General features: G+C 37.4%; 1 protein-coding gene across 13 annotated transcripts in view; it reads right to left on the bottom strand.

Moving 5' to 3' along the window:
* The window catches only part of LMO7 (LIM domain 7), a 192,186-nt gene that overhangs the window by 7,927 nt on the left and 168,675 nt on the right, over window positions 1–15,584 (bottom strand). For 7 of the 13 annotated variants that reach the window (XM_036893911.2, XM_036893906.2, XM_036893904.2 and 4 more), the window contains 12 exons: window positions 14,865–14,979; window positions 13,680–13,841; window positions 12,721–12,908; window positions 11,694–11,754; window positions 9,934–9,990; window positions 8,055–8,080; window positions 7,699–7,803; window positions 6,988–7,080; window positions 6,240–6,577; window positions 5,314–5,379; window positions 3,171–3,223; window positions 559–772 (listed from right to left, as the gene is read on the bottom strand). In XM_036893911.2, coding sequence (XP_036749806.2) covers window positions 559–772; window positions 3,171–3,223; window positions 5,314–5,379; window positions 6,240–6,577; window positions 6,988–7,080; window positions 7,699–7,803; window positions 8,055–8,080; window positions 9,934–9,990; window positions 11,694–11,754; window positions 12,721–12,908; window positions 13,680–13,841; window positions 14,865–14,979 — 1,478 coding nt within the window. The remainder of the gene's footprint in view (window positions 1–558; window positions 773–3,170; window positions 3,224–5,313; window positions 5,380–6,239; window positions 6,578–6,987; window positions 7,081–7,698; window positions 7,804–8,054; window positions 8,081–9,933; window positions 9,991–11,693; window positions 11,755–12,720; window positions 12,909–13,679; window positions 13,842–14,864; window positions 14,980–15,584) is intronic. The other 6 variants (XM_036893917.2, XM_036893908.2, XM_036893914.2 and 3 more) reach the window with 2 other exon arrangements.

Here is a 15,584-nt window from a genome sequence, read left to right as displayed (position 1 = left end):
CGAATAGAAGTGACTTCAGTATTTGTTTACCAAAGATATATCTTTTAAAATGTTCATCTTCTCATCTCCATTAATTTATATCTAAATATTTTTCTTAAAGTTAAAAACATTAGATTTTCATACTTTGTAAACACTATTATCATGACTCCAATCCAACCACAACATTTTTTTTTTTAAAGCCTGTTTATAAAATTGAGCAGCCAAGGAGCAAGTAATATCCATCACAGATTATTTAAGTGCCTGATTCATACTTCACAGTGCCACAAAGCTTTGCAACCTATTATACGTGTAGTTTTGTTCAAGTGCATTCCCTGCTGGAGCTCAAAACATTTTCCCAGATTGAGGTGAGGTAGACAAAGCAATTGGCCTGTGTCTGGCACCTAACAAGTGCTTGATAACACATGCCCAATGACATTTTGCTCTATATCCTTTTCTCCCACTAAATCTTAGAAAAAAGAAATGATGACATCTCTTCTGTCCAAAGTAGACAGCATGCCTAGGACTTAAATATTTGCCTCACACTACAGAAGAGGAAATGATTCCTAAAATGTCTCCCACCTTCTCATAATCCCAGGCAGACAAATAGGCTCTTTATTTACACTGGAACTACGCTGTCGGATCCAGCTGTTGTCATTGTGAAGGGATGTTCTCTTCCTCATTTCTTGGAGGATTTGTTGTCTCTCCAGCTCTGCTTCTGATGGGCCTTGTTCCTTCTTGATGCTCCTCTGTAATGAGCTAGTGCTCCCAATTCGGTCTAAATTTTTATTGCTTCCTAAATTAAAAGCACATCAAAAGCTGCAGGATTAGCACCTAAAAAAAGGGATAGTGTCGCAAAAAAAAAAGTGGCATTGGGCACATGTTAACACTATCAATTCTCAATAAGAATGCTGCTTGGGAATATAAAGTAACAGTCTCCTATTTCTGGAAATTCCAATTCCACACCCAGGGGCATACCACAGAGTGCACTCAAGAAATCTAAGGAGGCTGCCGAAAAGGGAAACAACCAGCATAGACTTCAGCAACACTAAGGTATAAAATGCTCATCTAGAAATTGCTTTTCTTCCACTTTCCCTTCCTTCCTAAATCAGTTCAGTCAAGCACAGACGCATCAAATGTTTACTGTGACAACTTTGCAAGGGAACTGGGAGTTCTCGTCTCTCAAAAACCTTGCACTCCCCCTGGGGAGACAGCTAAGATGTAAGTGCGTGCATCTCCCACAAAGACTTGAGTCTTCATGGTGTAAGTCACAGAATAAATCATGGCCCAATTATAGCCATGAGAGCATAACCAGTGAAGCGGCTTTTGTGAAGTTGGAAAATCCAAGTAATACAAATGGTAACCAAAGAATATTCTCAGACTTGTTCCTCCTTTAAAAAATTGACAGAGCTAAAAATTTGGATGTTGAATTTATGAATGAAAATTAAGCTGGGTTTTATCCTGAAGGCTTTGTCTCTTTGGATTTGCTGATTGATTTCTGATTTGAGTAAAACATCCATAACTTTCAAGTATCCTTTCCACTTTAATTTGGATTAGGAAATTTCATCTAGGGATTTATTTTCTTTTACTCTCCGGATTCACTGCTATTGTCATTCTTTCCAAATTCCTGGTGTGTCCCTGCCTTAGTTTATCTTCCAGTGAGCAATGAACATGGCCAGAGTTTTCTTATATACATCTATGTTTATACTTGTGCATACACACATCTTATCAATTTGGCCAGATTTTAAGTAAAATGTTTTCTATTTTCAAAGTTAAAATAACCAAGTAAACCGAATGACCAAATAAACTTGGCATAACCAAGTTTTTCAATAAAGCATTTGGTAACCTCCACTTCTTGCTATTCAGGAGCTTATGGTTAGTAAAGGGGAGAAAACATACATGAAGAAAAATAACCAGGTTAATAACACAAGCCACATATATCAACAAGACTATTTCAAAGACTCACCCTTGCCATTCTAACAGCTCATGTGTTTAAGTTAGGAGAGAATATAATCACTGCATGTTAAAAATGTTTTATGGCGAACTAAAGTACTTAAACTTTCATTTTAATGGTGGCTAAGGGCAAATTCAGGGAAGAAGAAACCAGAAATCCAAACAGGTAAAACCAGAAAAACCAGATCAGAAAGTACATGGTAAGTTGGGAAACAGAGAGAGAACAATTTGGTTATAGTTAAGGGTTGGTTCCTAATGGAAAAACAGTGAAACAGGCTGGCAAGTTAAACTGGGATCAGAACACAAAAGGTCCTATGTGTTAGGAGAAGGGTGGTCACAGAACTTAACAGAAACTGTAAATTCTATAAGCTTTAGCCAGAGGTTACCAACTATCTGCCACCAGACCATTGGACCTGTAGATATGTTGCTTGGCTCACAGAGTTTTTTTTTTAATACCTTAAAAGATAATATGAAAATACAGGGGTTTTTTTTCTTAACTTCTCTTTTAGAACAGAAACAGCTGTTAGTCATGGGCTTGTATTCTCCCACATGGCAGTGAGAGGTTGGAGCTGGTGAGTAGCTGACATTCAGATGGGAGTGTCACCAAGTTCACCTCCATCCTCACCTGGATCTTCACTCATTCACATCACTGACCAGTACCCTGCTTTTGCAGACAAAGCCTGGTATACAAACTCTGCTTAAACGATGGCTTTTGCTTAGTTTTTCTTTTTTTTCTTAGTTGTATAACTTCAGTTACATGTATTCTTAGAAATATATTATGACAACAATATCAGGTTTCAAAATGTTTATACCAAGTTAGTGAAATCTTTATCATTTGGATTTTTTGATATCTTGTCATTTAAATATACAACATCAAATTTATATATATACCATTTTAAAGTCCCCTAGTGTGCTCTAGAAGACTTTCCTGTCCTATTTCTTTGGCTACAAGATAGAATCTACATGAAATTGTTGAAGCATCATTTTGCAAAATCACCACCTATTTCATTAGCTATTTAAAACTGTTTTAATTTCCCAGTCCTCCCTCCATTATAAAGCACAGCCAAAATAAGCACAAGACAGTTTTGTTTTTATATGCAAATGCTAAAAATACTTGGTATTTTAATTATGTGATCTTAATGAACCTGAAATATGTTGAGCTTAAAAATACTGATCATTGCATGTGATAGCATAAGTGAGCAACTGCTCTAAAGGAGTCTGAAAAAACAATTCTCATTTACCATTTTTGTTTGTGGGGAAATCTTCCAGTTCAGTGGTGGTCCTGGATTTATTCCTAAAACACAGAACACAATATATTACATATGTCTCACTAAGAACATCCGTTTCCTGTTTATGAAGAACACCAAAAAGATTACCTTTTAATGCAGTTGATTTATTTCCTATGTCTACTGAGAGCTATATTTATTTTCATACCAAGGAATTTTTTCATGTTGCACAAACTAACAGAAAACAGTGCAACCTCTGAAAGAGAGAAGAGCTGATGACAGAAACAGATACAAATATATGAAAATCTTCTCCAGTTATATGATGATTAAGCCTATGAATTTTGACCAATTTGTACTTTCCCTTCCAGATCTCAGTCTTAACAGGTTGTACAAAGCATCGTCATTTGAGCACCTAACATCAGATCAGATTGCTTGCTCCACTACCTCCTGTTGCCTGAGGGTCAATAAACCAACCTTTTGGGCATGAGGGTACTACTCTAAAGCAACCACTTACCAAATGCTATCCTGGCATTCCAGAGAGAGGCTGGAGCATACTGGCATAGGCAACTTCTGAAAACGCCTGACTTTGCAATGGTAAAATTTAGGTCTCTATATCAACACATGCTGATCTCATTCTTACACTACTAGGAACAATAACTTCAAATAATAGTAATGATGAATAATAACATACATTATATAATACATCATACTTAGGTACATATGTATTACATATGTATATGCATACAATGTATATATGTATACAACATTTAATCATAACACATAATAATGTATCACAACTGTTAGCAACACTCATCAATGGTTTCATTTGTATTAACATAAAAAAAAATACTTTTATTACAAGATGTAGCCATACTCCTTGATGCCTCTAGGGCATGCTGTACCACTACTGCCTAGAAGTATTTCATATTTTCCTACATTCCTTAAATTTCCTTTCTTGGTAATCTATTTTCTCTAGGTAATGAGCTACATAAATACAGCTCATTCAAATATATAGATAAATCCATAGCTTTAAAAAAGAGACATACACATTTTAATAATCTACAGTTACCCAGAAACATTCATTATAAACAAGGTTACCAGTCACTAGAATTTTTTTTAGCTTCATGTCAGCCTGCTACTATCTGTATGTTCCTTCTATTCCTTACCTACCTTGATCCCTATTCCATCATCCTGACTACCTACAGAGATGAGTCTTCCCTTATTTCTTCAGGAAGTTTCCTTAGAGATTTCAGCTCTGAAAACACAAACTGATGGTCACACACTGGATATTTATAGACAGACTGTTTAGAAGTTATTAGTCTAGATTTCAAAATTGTAAAGAATTTCAAAAATAACTTCAAAACAAAACATTGATGTTTTAGGAAATTTTAAGATGTTTATAACTTTTTAGTACTAATCCTGTCTTTAGTCCCTGAAACTGACTGGTAGTTCTAATTAAACTAAGAGAAAGGCCACAACTCTCATTTCAAATGTCCATATATGACTTCATTTTCAATAAACTTATGTCATGGCTTATAACCTCTTTAAAATAAAGGCTAAAGTAGATTGTAAAAAAAATGAATACAGTTCTTCCTCTGTCTATCCCTTCCCCTTGCATTGTGGATCCTCCCACTAAAGGTATAGTTTTTCTCCTCTCTGTGAAGTTGGGCTGGCCTTTTGACTTGACTTCAGGCAAGAAATGTAGCGGAAGGAATGGTGTGCCAGTTCAGAGCTTAGACCACAAGGTGCCTTGCATCCTTCCTCTCTTTAACTCTTTCTCTGCCCAGCCACCATGTATAAGACTGCACTGTCTTGCTCAGTGTTAAAAGACACATGGCCAAGTTCTTCCCATTGCCCCAGCAGACAGACAGCCAACTCCCCAAAGCAGAGGAGCCCAGTAGCAGTAATAGTGTGCCCAATCCACTAAAAGAACTGCCAACTGAGTTCAGCCCCAAATGCTGACCCACAGAGTCATAGTTAAGGGGCAGTGGGTTACACAGCAAAAGCTCACTGATACAAACATCACCCAGCAAAATCCCTTTGTATTCCACAAAAGACCAAGAGTTAAAGTAATTCTAGAAAATACGTAGGCAAACTCTCAAAATACTCATCTGAAGCGAATTCCTCCAGCCAAATGGCAATTAAATGTTCTACACACCTGTCACTAGGAAGCAAACCTGGAGATTCTTCCTCTCTCTTCGGTGTATCATAGGAATCAACAGGTCTAAAAGATGGAAAAGAGAGTTTATGGTCACAATATTAGACTTGAATGCCTTCCTTGAGTTTAAGAAATGGATATCAAAATAATGTTATCCGATGGTCTCTGGGTTGAAAACTAAACATACAGAAGTATTTCAATCTATCACTAAAGAAAACAGACCTACCACTACCAATGGACATTTGCCTTTCATTCATTGCACAAATATATACTGTTTGCTATGTTCCAGTAGTTCAAGGGCTAGGCCACAGAAGAAAACAAATCAAACAAGCGTTAAATGTAATTTGTAAATTTCAGTGGGATAGGCAGGCCACAGACAGTCAAATAAAGGCACAAGATGCAGCCTGGTAAGGGCATATGGAGAGGAGGGGAGGCATATATTTCAAAGTCTAAGAATGTGACACTTGAATAGAGATTTAAAGAAAATGAGTAAGACAACACTCCTCTGAGGGAAGACTTCTCCAGGCCCAGGGACTAGAAAATGCAGAAGTCCAGGGACAGAATATGGCGGGCATTTTTCGAGGAGGCTAGTGTGGCTGGAACAGAGTGGGTGAGGGAAAGAGTGGCAAGAAGCCAACAGACTAAAGAGCCAGGAGCCAGCTCATACAAGCCTCCCAGGTCATGGTGAGGACTTTGGATGGTATTCCAATGTGACGGGAAGCCATTCGGATACTTGGGAGCTGGGAAGCAAGGTGGCAGGATCAGATTTACAATGTAAAGGCCTCACTCTGGCTGCTTGTGTTCACTTGGGTTGAGAATGGGAGGTAAGGAGCAGGAGGGCCAATTGGGTGCCTCAGAAGTGGGGAAGATACAGCTAAGCCAAGACAAGGGCAGAGTCGCGGTGCCCTCCAGCCATGAGGGCACACCTTCTGTACTGGTAGATTCTGACTGAAGTTTCCTTCTCCCTCTCTGCGTGGAGCTTCTGCTCCGGGGCCTCCGCCTGACGCTGCTTCTGCGCCTGCTCTTCCTGACACTGCTGCTCCTTGAGCTTCCTCTCTTTCTCAAGGGCGAGTTGTTCTTGCAGCTTGGTTCTCTGGTCCACATTCACTCCTTCCTGTGGCTGCTCTCTCTGCTCCTCTTCTCCTGCTCGGGTCCCTTCCCTGTCTACAGACTTGGACACTTCTCCCCAGGTGGCTTCCCAGGAGGCAACAGCAGGCTCTCGTGTGGGCAGAGAAATGCTGTTTGAATTTAGGACCATCAGTTCCTAGGTGACCAGAGAGAAAAGAAACCCATCAAAATCTGTGTATTCCTATCATTTCATAACAATATGCCTATAATCACTTTGAGATGGCACTTACTATAGCTGGCCCCAGAATCCCACTTGAAACAATGTTAAAGGTTTAATCACTGACAATGCCACACATGGTGACAGAGATGTAACGTAGAAGAAGATGCACTTCGGGTCTGTTAATAGATTTAATAATACAGTAGAGAAACTAGGAGAAAGGGTGAAACACCAAAGCAAAATGCTGACAAATCAGAGTTCACTGTATTTTTCAAAGAGCTACATAGGTAAATGTATGGTAGAAGCCAAGAGAAATGTATCTTCCATTTTCAGCTAATTTCACCAACAAGATTGAGGTGGAAGAACATGGCATGAGGTTCCAACACTACCTCATTCAAGTACTTGGAATTCTCTCGCTCAGCTTCCTGCTTAGCCCTTTGCCACTCTTCCCTTAGTTTCTCCTGTTCACGCTGATATTTTTCCTATAAGAAGAGGTAGCACATCAATTAGTTAATTAACAGGTTAACACTATTAAATGGAATTTTTTCATTAGCATTTTTGCTAGCTCTACCTTTCACTTCAATCTGTAAAGATCGGTTACTCTAACAAATCAGATTTGCATCCCTAGAGTAGAAAATAGCTTACACTGAATTAAAATGAAGACTTGGGGAAGAGCAGACACTCAGAATGGAACCCATACCCACCCTTTACCATGGCTGTAATTTATTCAAGGCCCTAGCTAACTGGAAGACTGAAGAGACTGAATTTCCCTGCAGTGAACTGAGCACACAGCTTACGGGGGGTTTAAGTTCTATTAAACCAAATCCCTCTTTTGCCCTAAGAAAATCCACAAAACTAGTGCCGCATGCTCTGAAAATACACACAGAGGTTAATAGCTACCTTTAAAAGACTCTGAAAAGCTTCAAAATGGAAATGTAATGGTTTAACACAAAATATGCTACCTCTCAAAAGAATTGTTAATTCTGAGGTTATTAGCTTTTTACATTTTTAATAATTTGCTTCTCCATTCTGGCTGACACCAAGCAGGGAAAAGCAGATTCGGCCGCCGAGCTCCAGCCGAGGACGTCATGGCGCCCTACCTGCAGCAGGCGGTCCTGTTCCTTCTGCCACCTCTCCTGCCGCTTCCGCTCCTCCTCCGCATCCCACGCCCAGCGACTGGGGGCGCTGAGAGTCGGAACTGGCAGCTAACCGGTTATAAGGGGTACAAACAACAACGGATCACTTCATGACATCATCTATTGAAGCCCTCCGCGTATATAAATGGTCCCGCACCTGAGCCGTACCAAAGGAGATTTGGCTTTATACCTCAATAAGCCTTATCAATTTGGAAAGACTGATAAATTCTTATGCCACTTAAAATAAGTGATGCTACAGTATGCTAAGTGAGTCCCACCAAGGCCCTTATATATCCCCAAAATAAAAGACTACTACTTACATCAGGAACCACAGAATCGGAGCTTCCTGTATTGCAGCGTGTGAGCAAGGAAGGAAAAAAAATACGTAAGTCCTTTCATTTCTATGAGGTACTTCCTTTCAGAAAGCTGTATTGCTAGCTGTTTCTATGCAGTATACTAAGTGACCTCAATGCTTTCTCGAACAACAGCAATCCTTTTTTCTCTTTAGTTCCATCTGTTAATTATCTCCCAAATTCAAACTTAAAAAAAAAAAACTATGGACACCAAAGGTACAGCCTAGTTCTTGGTACTGGAGCAGGAGCATTGGTATATTCTGAAGAGGTTTCAGAGTTCTTTTTAAATAGACTGGGTAGTACATCATCATTTGGTCTAATAGAAAAAAAAATTGTAATGTTACAGCTACCAAATCCTATTTTTTACTTATCACTATTCAATTACAATATGATGGCTAAAAGTTGCATTTTTCAGGTTTCCTTGATCAAAGGACCTCTTTTTCTTAACTAAGGCACTGCAGCAAACATTTCCCTTTCCTATTATTTGGAGAGAAAGATTCAAACTTCATGACTTCATGTGCAAACTTATGGGTATAGTATTATTCTTTTTATTCTTAGGGGACCTACATTAAGTGTGTGTTTCTATATGTAGTACAAAGATTATAAGAAAACTTCATAAAATCTACCCTACAGTATTTTTATATTTTCCTGAAACCTCAGCTGTCAAATTATTCACTTGCACTTTTTTTTCCTTTTAAAGAAAACTGCTTTGAGACTTAGGAAAAGATTCTTCCCTAAAAAACCCTGTTAAAGAAAAGTGAGTGAGAATTAGAATAGAGAAAGAAAAGCAATTCACTTTAGGCAATTTGGGTTAGAAGTACCACACTGTTTCAATTAAATTACCATAGAAAAACAGGAGTTTAACAAAAAATACCAAAAACACTAAGGATACTGACACATGTAGACCTTGCACATGCACGACTGGTAAGCTCTTTCTATTTATGGTCAAAAAGAGACCTTAATTCACCAAAGGAAGACTAGTACGAGATCAAGAAGATCCACAAATTCAGTAAACATCCTGTGAGGCAAGTTTGTGAATGTTTTTGATAATCTTAAAAGTAAGAAACAGTAACATTTTAGACAGCAGTGACACACTCCCCTCTGACTGTGCCATTGCATCGCAAATGTTGGATATTACTTCTAAGGTCTTGATAGCAAAACACAGCCCGAACTGCAATCCCAAGACAGAGCATTAGACAAACGTGAAAGGGGAGGAAATGGCAACATGCACAGCACATCGTAAGGCAGCACCGCCCAACTACACCAACACAGAGAATCTCAGAACGCACATGGTTCAAAGATGCCACCAAAATCAACTTTTCATTTCCTTCAAAGTCAACAGAGTAGTCCTATGAACCCTCCAATGCTACTGTCCCTCAAAACAACTCTGCTCTTTGTTAAGCACCTTTTTAAGTTGTTAAGAGCATTTTCCATAACCAAACATTTAAGTTTTTAAAAGTTGGCCAATTCTATGTTGGTGTAATCTAATGTTACGCAATGTGCAGGAAGCAGGAAGGCTTACATGAAATTCCTAATTTCTTACTGTCACCCAGTGGAAAGGAGTGTGTGTTTAACAGCATCTCAGTTGTTTTTTAATTAAACAAAACAAAAACAAACTTAAGAGGTATACGAGGACACGCAAAGACCCATTACCACAGAGGTAGACCCATGAACTGTAAGAAAAGCCTGATGACCCTAGGAAAAGAATGGAAATGGGTTACGTTGCTTGGTCATAACAACAGCCAAATGGAAGAGGCCCCATGCCCAGCACCACAGACTGTCAGGAAAGAGTGGAAAGAGGGAACAATTCCGTGAAAGTACGTGAATTGTTAGCTTGGTTGTTTACCTTGTTCAAAAAATTGTGAGCGCCTTTTTAAGTTTTTCAAAGAAATAGGTTCAGATGCTAGTTGAAAAATACAAAAAAAAAAAAAAAATCAACACCATGTCATTCATTTTAATCTCACCACTGGATAACTAATGCTATTTGATATACCTGTCCAATCTGTAGTTTTATTTTTTTATTTTTATTTTTTTTACATAAAACTGATAGCCATAGAAGATATGGTTATTTCAATGCACAAGACACATTTTTAGTCATCTATACTACATTCACATTAGTAAAGGGAAAAATTCATTAATAAATTTTAGCAGATAGTATCATAGTTTCACAGAAGCCAAAATACCATCTTCCATGCTCGATCACACAGCTTTGGGGAAAGAGAAACTAACATTTTTTGCTTAATCAATTCCAAATCTAGAAGTACAAGAAGAATTATAAATAGGAATTTTCATAATATTGATAAGTAAAAAGGGAACTGAAAAATAATGGAGAAGAGGACAAGAAAGTAAATAATACCCAGAGAAGATAAAAACAAATGACAACGTTAAAACATTCTTCTAACTAGATTATTTTGCCCAGTTTCAACATCTTATATTCACTAATTTTAAGCAGAACAAGTAGAGTTCAGTCAGATAAAAATGAAAAGGAAAACATTCTGAGTTCTACAAATCTGTCACAAGACTGTAACAAATGATTATTATACTTCAGTGTATTCATGAAATGTAGATGCAATTATTACTCGATATTAGTTGGTGCTGCTCACTTATCTAAACAAAAGTCTCTAACAACAGGGCCTGCACATAATCTCATGGTCGCTAATGACAAGTTGGGTGTCTTACTAGTTTGTTCTGCCCGAGTCACTGGCAGAACAGGACCTGGATGTCTTGGATTTAACACAATGGAGAAAAATATATCATGTTTGCTTAAAAAACTCCTTTCATAAAGAATGCAATATCAAACCATTAAAATATAGTTAGTTCTAAATACCAGAAACTAATTCAAAGAGAATCAATAAAGAAAGGTTAATTTATAAACTTGCTTTGACATAATGTATTAAGAATGGAAAAATGGAGATTCAGGGTCACCAAACCACCATGAACACCCAGCCCCTTTCCTGACAGTCCAGCTTCACGGTAAAAGAAGTTCACCTTCTTTGAGTCTTTTTCTCTACATAGACCAGATCTTTCTTGTTTACTTCGTATGCCTAATGAACAGTGCACAGCATGTGGTAACTCAATTATTTATGGACAGACAGGAGGAGAAAGAGAGTGATAACTCCACAATACAAAACTTCCAGATACTATGCCTGCTTTTCCATTACAAAGGGCACTTTTGCTAACAACTGTTATAGCCACTGGCATTCCCTAAATACTAGCTGCCTCCCAGCTTGTCTCTTTCACAACAATGAAGGTGAAAAGGAAATGTCATTCATCGTTTCATATTTAACTAAGATTGTCTTTGCCAGCATACCACAGCCAGAAGGCTGATGGCTTCGGAAAAGCCAGTCTTTCTTAGATGGCTTAGATATACAGGCACTCAAAGCTCCTAGAAATGCTGCCAGTTTTGTTTGCAGTTCCTGAACTACGCGAACACTGGAACTGACGCCCTTCCACCTGGGTGCAACTGGATCTGTGTGCTAACCTTTGCATTTCAACTTGCAGTGGATCAGTTTCTCTCACTCACAGACTCTCATTTTTATAATAGCAGGACTTGAATGCTGGGACGTTTCCTATATTGCGAACATAAGCTATAACGACGAGGTTTACCTTTTGATTCGAAAGTACTGTTTTCATCACGAATGCCATTAATTTCCTTAGATTCAGTATTCTAGAAAGGACAAAAATGCTGGTTAACAACATTCTCCCCAAACATACTTTGGGGTTAAATAATGCATTTCCCATTAGTGAAAATATATTTTAACAAAATGAGTTTTTCAGGATATTAATGTATTCCTTACAGCTTTTCACATAAACAGAAACTCAGTTTTTTTCATTATTCTTTAATATTTATGGAAGGATTAATGACCAGCTACAAGCATGGATTGTTTTAAGTTCAGTCAGTACTTTTCCAAGAAATATGATGGATCAAACAATCATTGGTCCATCTGGTTTATGAGTAAGCAACATTGTCACGGAGGCTTCTTTAACATTTAAACTTTTCTTACACAATGTAGTAGGATCTCCTTACCAGATAAAAAGGAGTATCTTAGGATAACAGTTATGTCTAGGGACATTTACTTGAAAATGTATATTTAATTAGTGCTTTGACACTTAGAAAAATATCAACATTATAAGTACTTTTTAATCAATTAATGTAACTGAGTATTTCTTAACTACATATGTAAGTCTACCCATCAAATTCACCTACACAAGAATTGGTAATGCTTCATGAGGTTTTAAACTGCACAAGTTACTATACTTATTTTACCAGTAATGACTAAAGAAAGTATAGAAAAGTTATAGTGTATAATTTACTTAATTACTACTTAACATTCACAAAGATCTGAGTGATGGGTATAATGATGAAAGATCTGTAAGAAACACCTGCGAAACAAGACTACAGGACCTTTTGATTTTACCTTTATATAACTCACTATTTCTCTAATTATTCATGAGTAATGTCTTGTGATTTTCAAAAATACATCTTACTTTCATTACTATGCTACCTGGTCCCATTATTTGTTTTTAAAGTGGCATCGAAATTGTCCAAACAAAATAAATTATCTCCCTTTCCCTACACTTCCCTACAGTTGCTTTGCTCTGCACAAATACACCCACTTTTCAAAATACTTACAGAATGCTGAAGGCTTTCTGAGAAATCAGTTGTTATTGACAGATTTGAAGATTTGTCTGAGTTGTAAATTCCAGAAGTTGTGTCAATCCACTTTGTTTCAGGTGAACCTATAATTTTGGTAGCCATACTGGTGAGATTGAGGGTTTTATGCCGTGTAAATGGCAGGGAAGGCTGGTCTTTGCCCCAGTCTGATTGGTACATGAAGATCAAGAAATGAGCACACGTAAATGGTGAAGTGAAAAAAAACAGTTGCTGAATGCACATATATAAAAAGCATATAATAGAAAACAAACAAATCAAGTAGCATGTGGAAGAAGTGAAAGTTAAGGACTTTTACCAACAGACCACCTTCCAAAAACACAAGGGTTAGATTATATTAAGAATGAAAAGACTAGCAAATTTGCTGAGTTTTTCTGTAAATTAGGACTGGATATGTATACTGTGATATCATAAGTGGGTAGGTCTGGGGATGCTTAATGCCCTTCTCCACCTAAACACAACAATTAAGAAACACAGTAATGCAATGTATACTGAAAGTTCTTTGAGAATGAACAGGAACATGACCTGCCATGTTCTCTCTTATACCAGTTGCAGTTACGGTGCTGTGGAGAAAACTAAATCATAGTGTAATTCTTACTACTCAACGTTACATATATATATATAACTCCTACATGCAGATATCACTGCAGTAGCCTTCACCTCATATCTGCATTCAAGGTCAGTCCAGCATATAATTCAAATATGGTAGAATTCAGTAAATTTGCTAATGAAAAGTTTCAGACAGAAAATTCAAGGAAGCATATCATTCATGATCCATTTCAACATAACCACAAAATATCTTTAAGCCAAAAAATTAAATGAGAAGGAAAAAAAATGTTATTGAAGCAAGATGTTATAACGGCTTGCCAAAGACCAGTTCCCAATTTAGAAAGCCAGACACAGTGGTAAAACCCGCTCACCAGACTTTCCGTAGCGCCTGATATCCATTACTAAGTTTCCAGTCTCTTGAGCATTAGCCATGGTTTCCTCCCACTCTTTTGTGTCCTTATATGAAAACCTGGTGTTGTTAACAGCAATAATTTCATCATCTACCTGTAGCTGAGAAAATTCTGCTGGGCTACCTAAATAAAGCAAAATAAATTAAACAACCCGTAAGAAAATATATGTTCTACTAGTCATTGCTTATGTAAGGAAAAAAATGACTTTGAATCTCAAATAACCATTTCTCATATTTTTCAGCTGGAGAAGGGTCACAAAATTTTTTAAAGTCAGCAAGTATTTGAGTATCTACAACGTATAAAGCACCAGAGGGATTTTTTATCCTTAACATTTAAAGGAGAAATAAGCTCATATATCCAATAAAATACATTACCCTCCTAAAAACAGAAAAAATTAAATCATTTTTAAATTAAAAGTGTAAAATACAGTGTACTTCAATTGAGCTTCCAAATCCAAATGCACTCTGGAATGGAGAAGAAAGCAGGGCTACTTAAGACAGCTTAAAATTATTACTTACTGTTATTAAAGCAGTCTTGAAATTTCAAAGAAATAACCAGAGTTAGCATGCAATTTTATGTAGCTAAATATGTAAATGAGGAACTCCTGTTAAATCCAAAAAAGCTTTCATTTTGATTTTAGGTCTGGTGGTAATATTTTCCTAAGAGGTTCTGGGCTTCATAAACACAGGGGGAGGGAAGATTCTTTTGTAAAAGTCCCAAAACATCCTGAGGACTCTCTGAGCAATACATCTACTATGATGCTCTCAGAAAACACGAACTTATTTTATGGCATGTATATATCTGCCACCAACACAGCTCATTATAGGAAGTTCCTTCTGAATCTTCGATTAAGTATTATTTGTCAGCATTTCTAAATATTAAGCCTAAACATTTGACAAGTGATTTCTGCAAAGTCACAACAGTAAGATTCTTCAAAACTAAACTTGATCAGCAAGGGAGAATGAACAGTTTGCAATTTATAACCCTTACTATTAGTCTCAGAGAAGAGGATGCACCTCCTCTCTTTACTGCTGCATTTTTACACATGCTCTTTTCCTCCTACAGCAAACCAATTTCTGTGGGGGTAGTTGTGAACAGCACAGGATAACAAGAAGGAAGTTCAGTACAGCTAAATCTATGATTTACCTGCTTTGAGTGATGCTATGAAGATCCCAGAAAAAGTCCATTTTATTGTAAACCCAAAGTCAAGGCCGTTTCCAGGCGTTTGGTTGATGCTGATCCTCATATCACTGAACTGATCCTGAAAGCAAACATGAAACGGGGGGATCAGGTGTCCCTGGCACCTACACGGAGGGGAGCCTATCCATGAAGGAAGGGAGGCTGCACACTGGTACACCTGAGTTATTTGATAAACCAGAAGCTTCATTCTTTTTCCCTTGGGTTTGGCAAAATCTTCATTTATATAAATACATCTGAGTTTACTTTTTTCTCTAAAAGAAGGGAAATCTTAGTGTGAATAGATTTTACTTCACATTAATACTATAAAACTGTTTCTACTGATAATACACACACACACACACACACACACAATGGAATATTATTTAACCATGAGAAAAAAGGCATCTTGCCATTTGTGACAACATGGAAGGATCTTGAGCTCATTAAGCTAAGGGAGGTAAGTCAGATAGATAAAGACAAGTACTCTATGATGCAACCCATACAGGGAGTCTAAAAAAATAAACCTCATAAAAACAGAGTCAAGTGGTGGTTAGCAGGGAGATGGGTGGCGAGCAGGATAGATTCTGTTTAAGGTTGAAAACTTGAAACATGTAGTAAATAAGCCCTAGAGATCTAATGCACAATACAGTGAATATAGACAACAAGAGTGTATTATAATTACACTTG

Source organism: Manis pentadactyla, chromosome 17, assembly GCF_030020395.1.
Source record: "Manis pentadactyla isolate mManPen7 chromosome 17, mManPen7.hap1, whole genome shotgun sequence".
Taxonomy (NCBI): Eukaryota; Metazoa; Chordata; class Mammalia; order Pholidota; family Manidae; genus Manis; species Manis pentadactyla.
The sequence above is the reverse complement of the archived record's forward strand: the minus strand, read 5'-3'. Positions and strand labels throughout refer to the sequence as shown.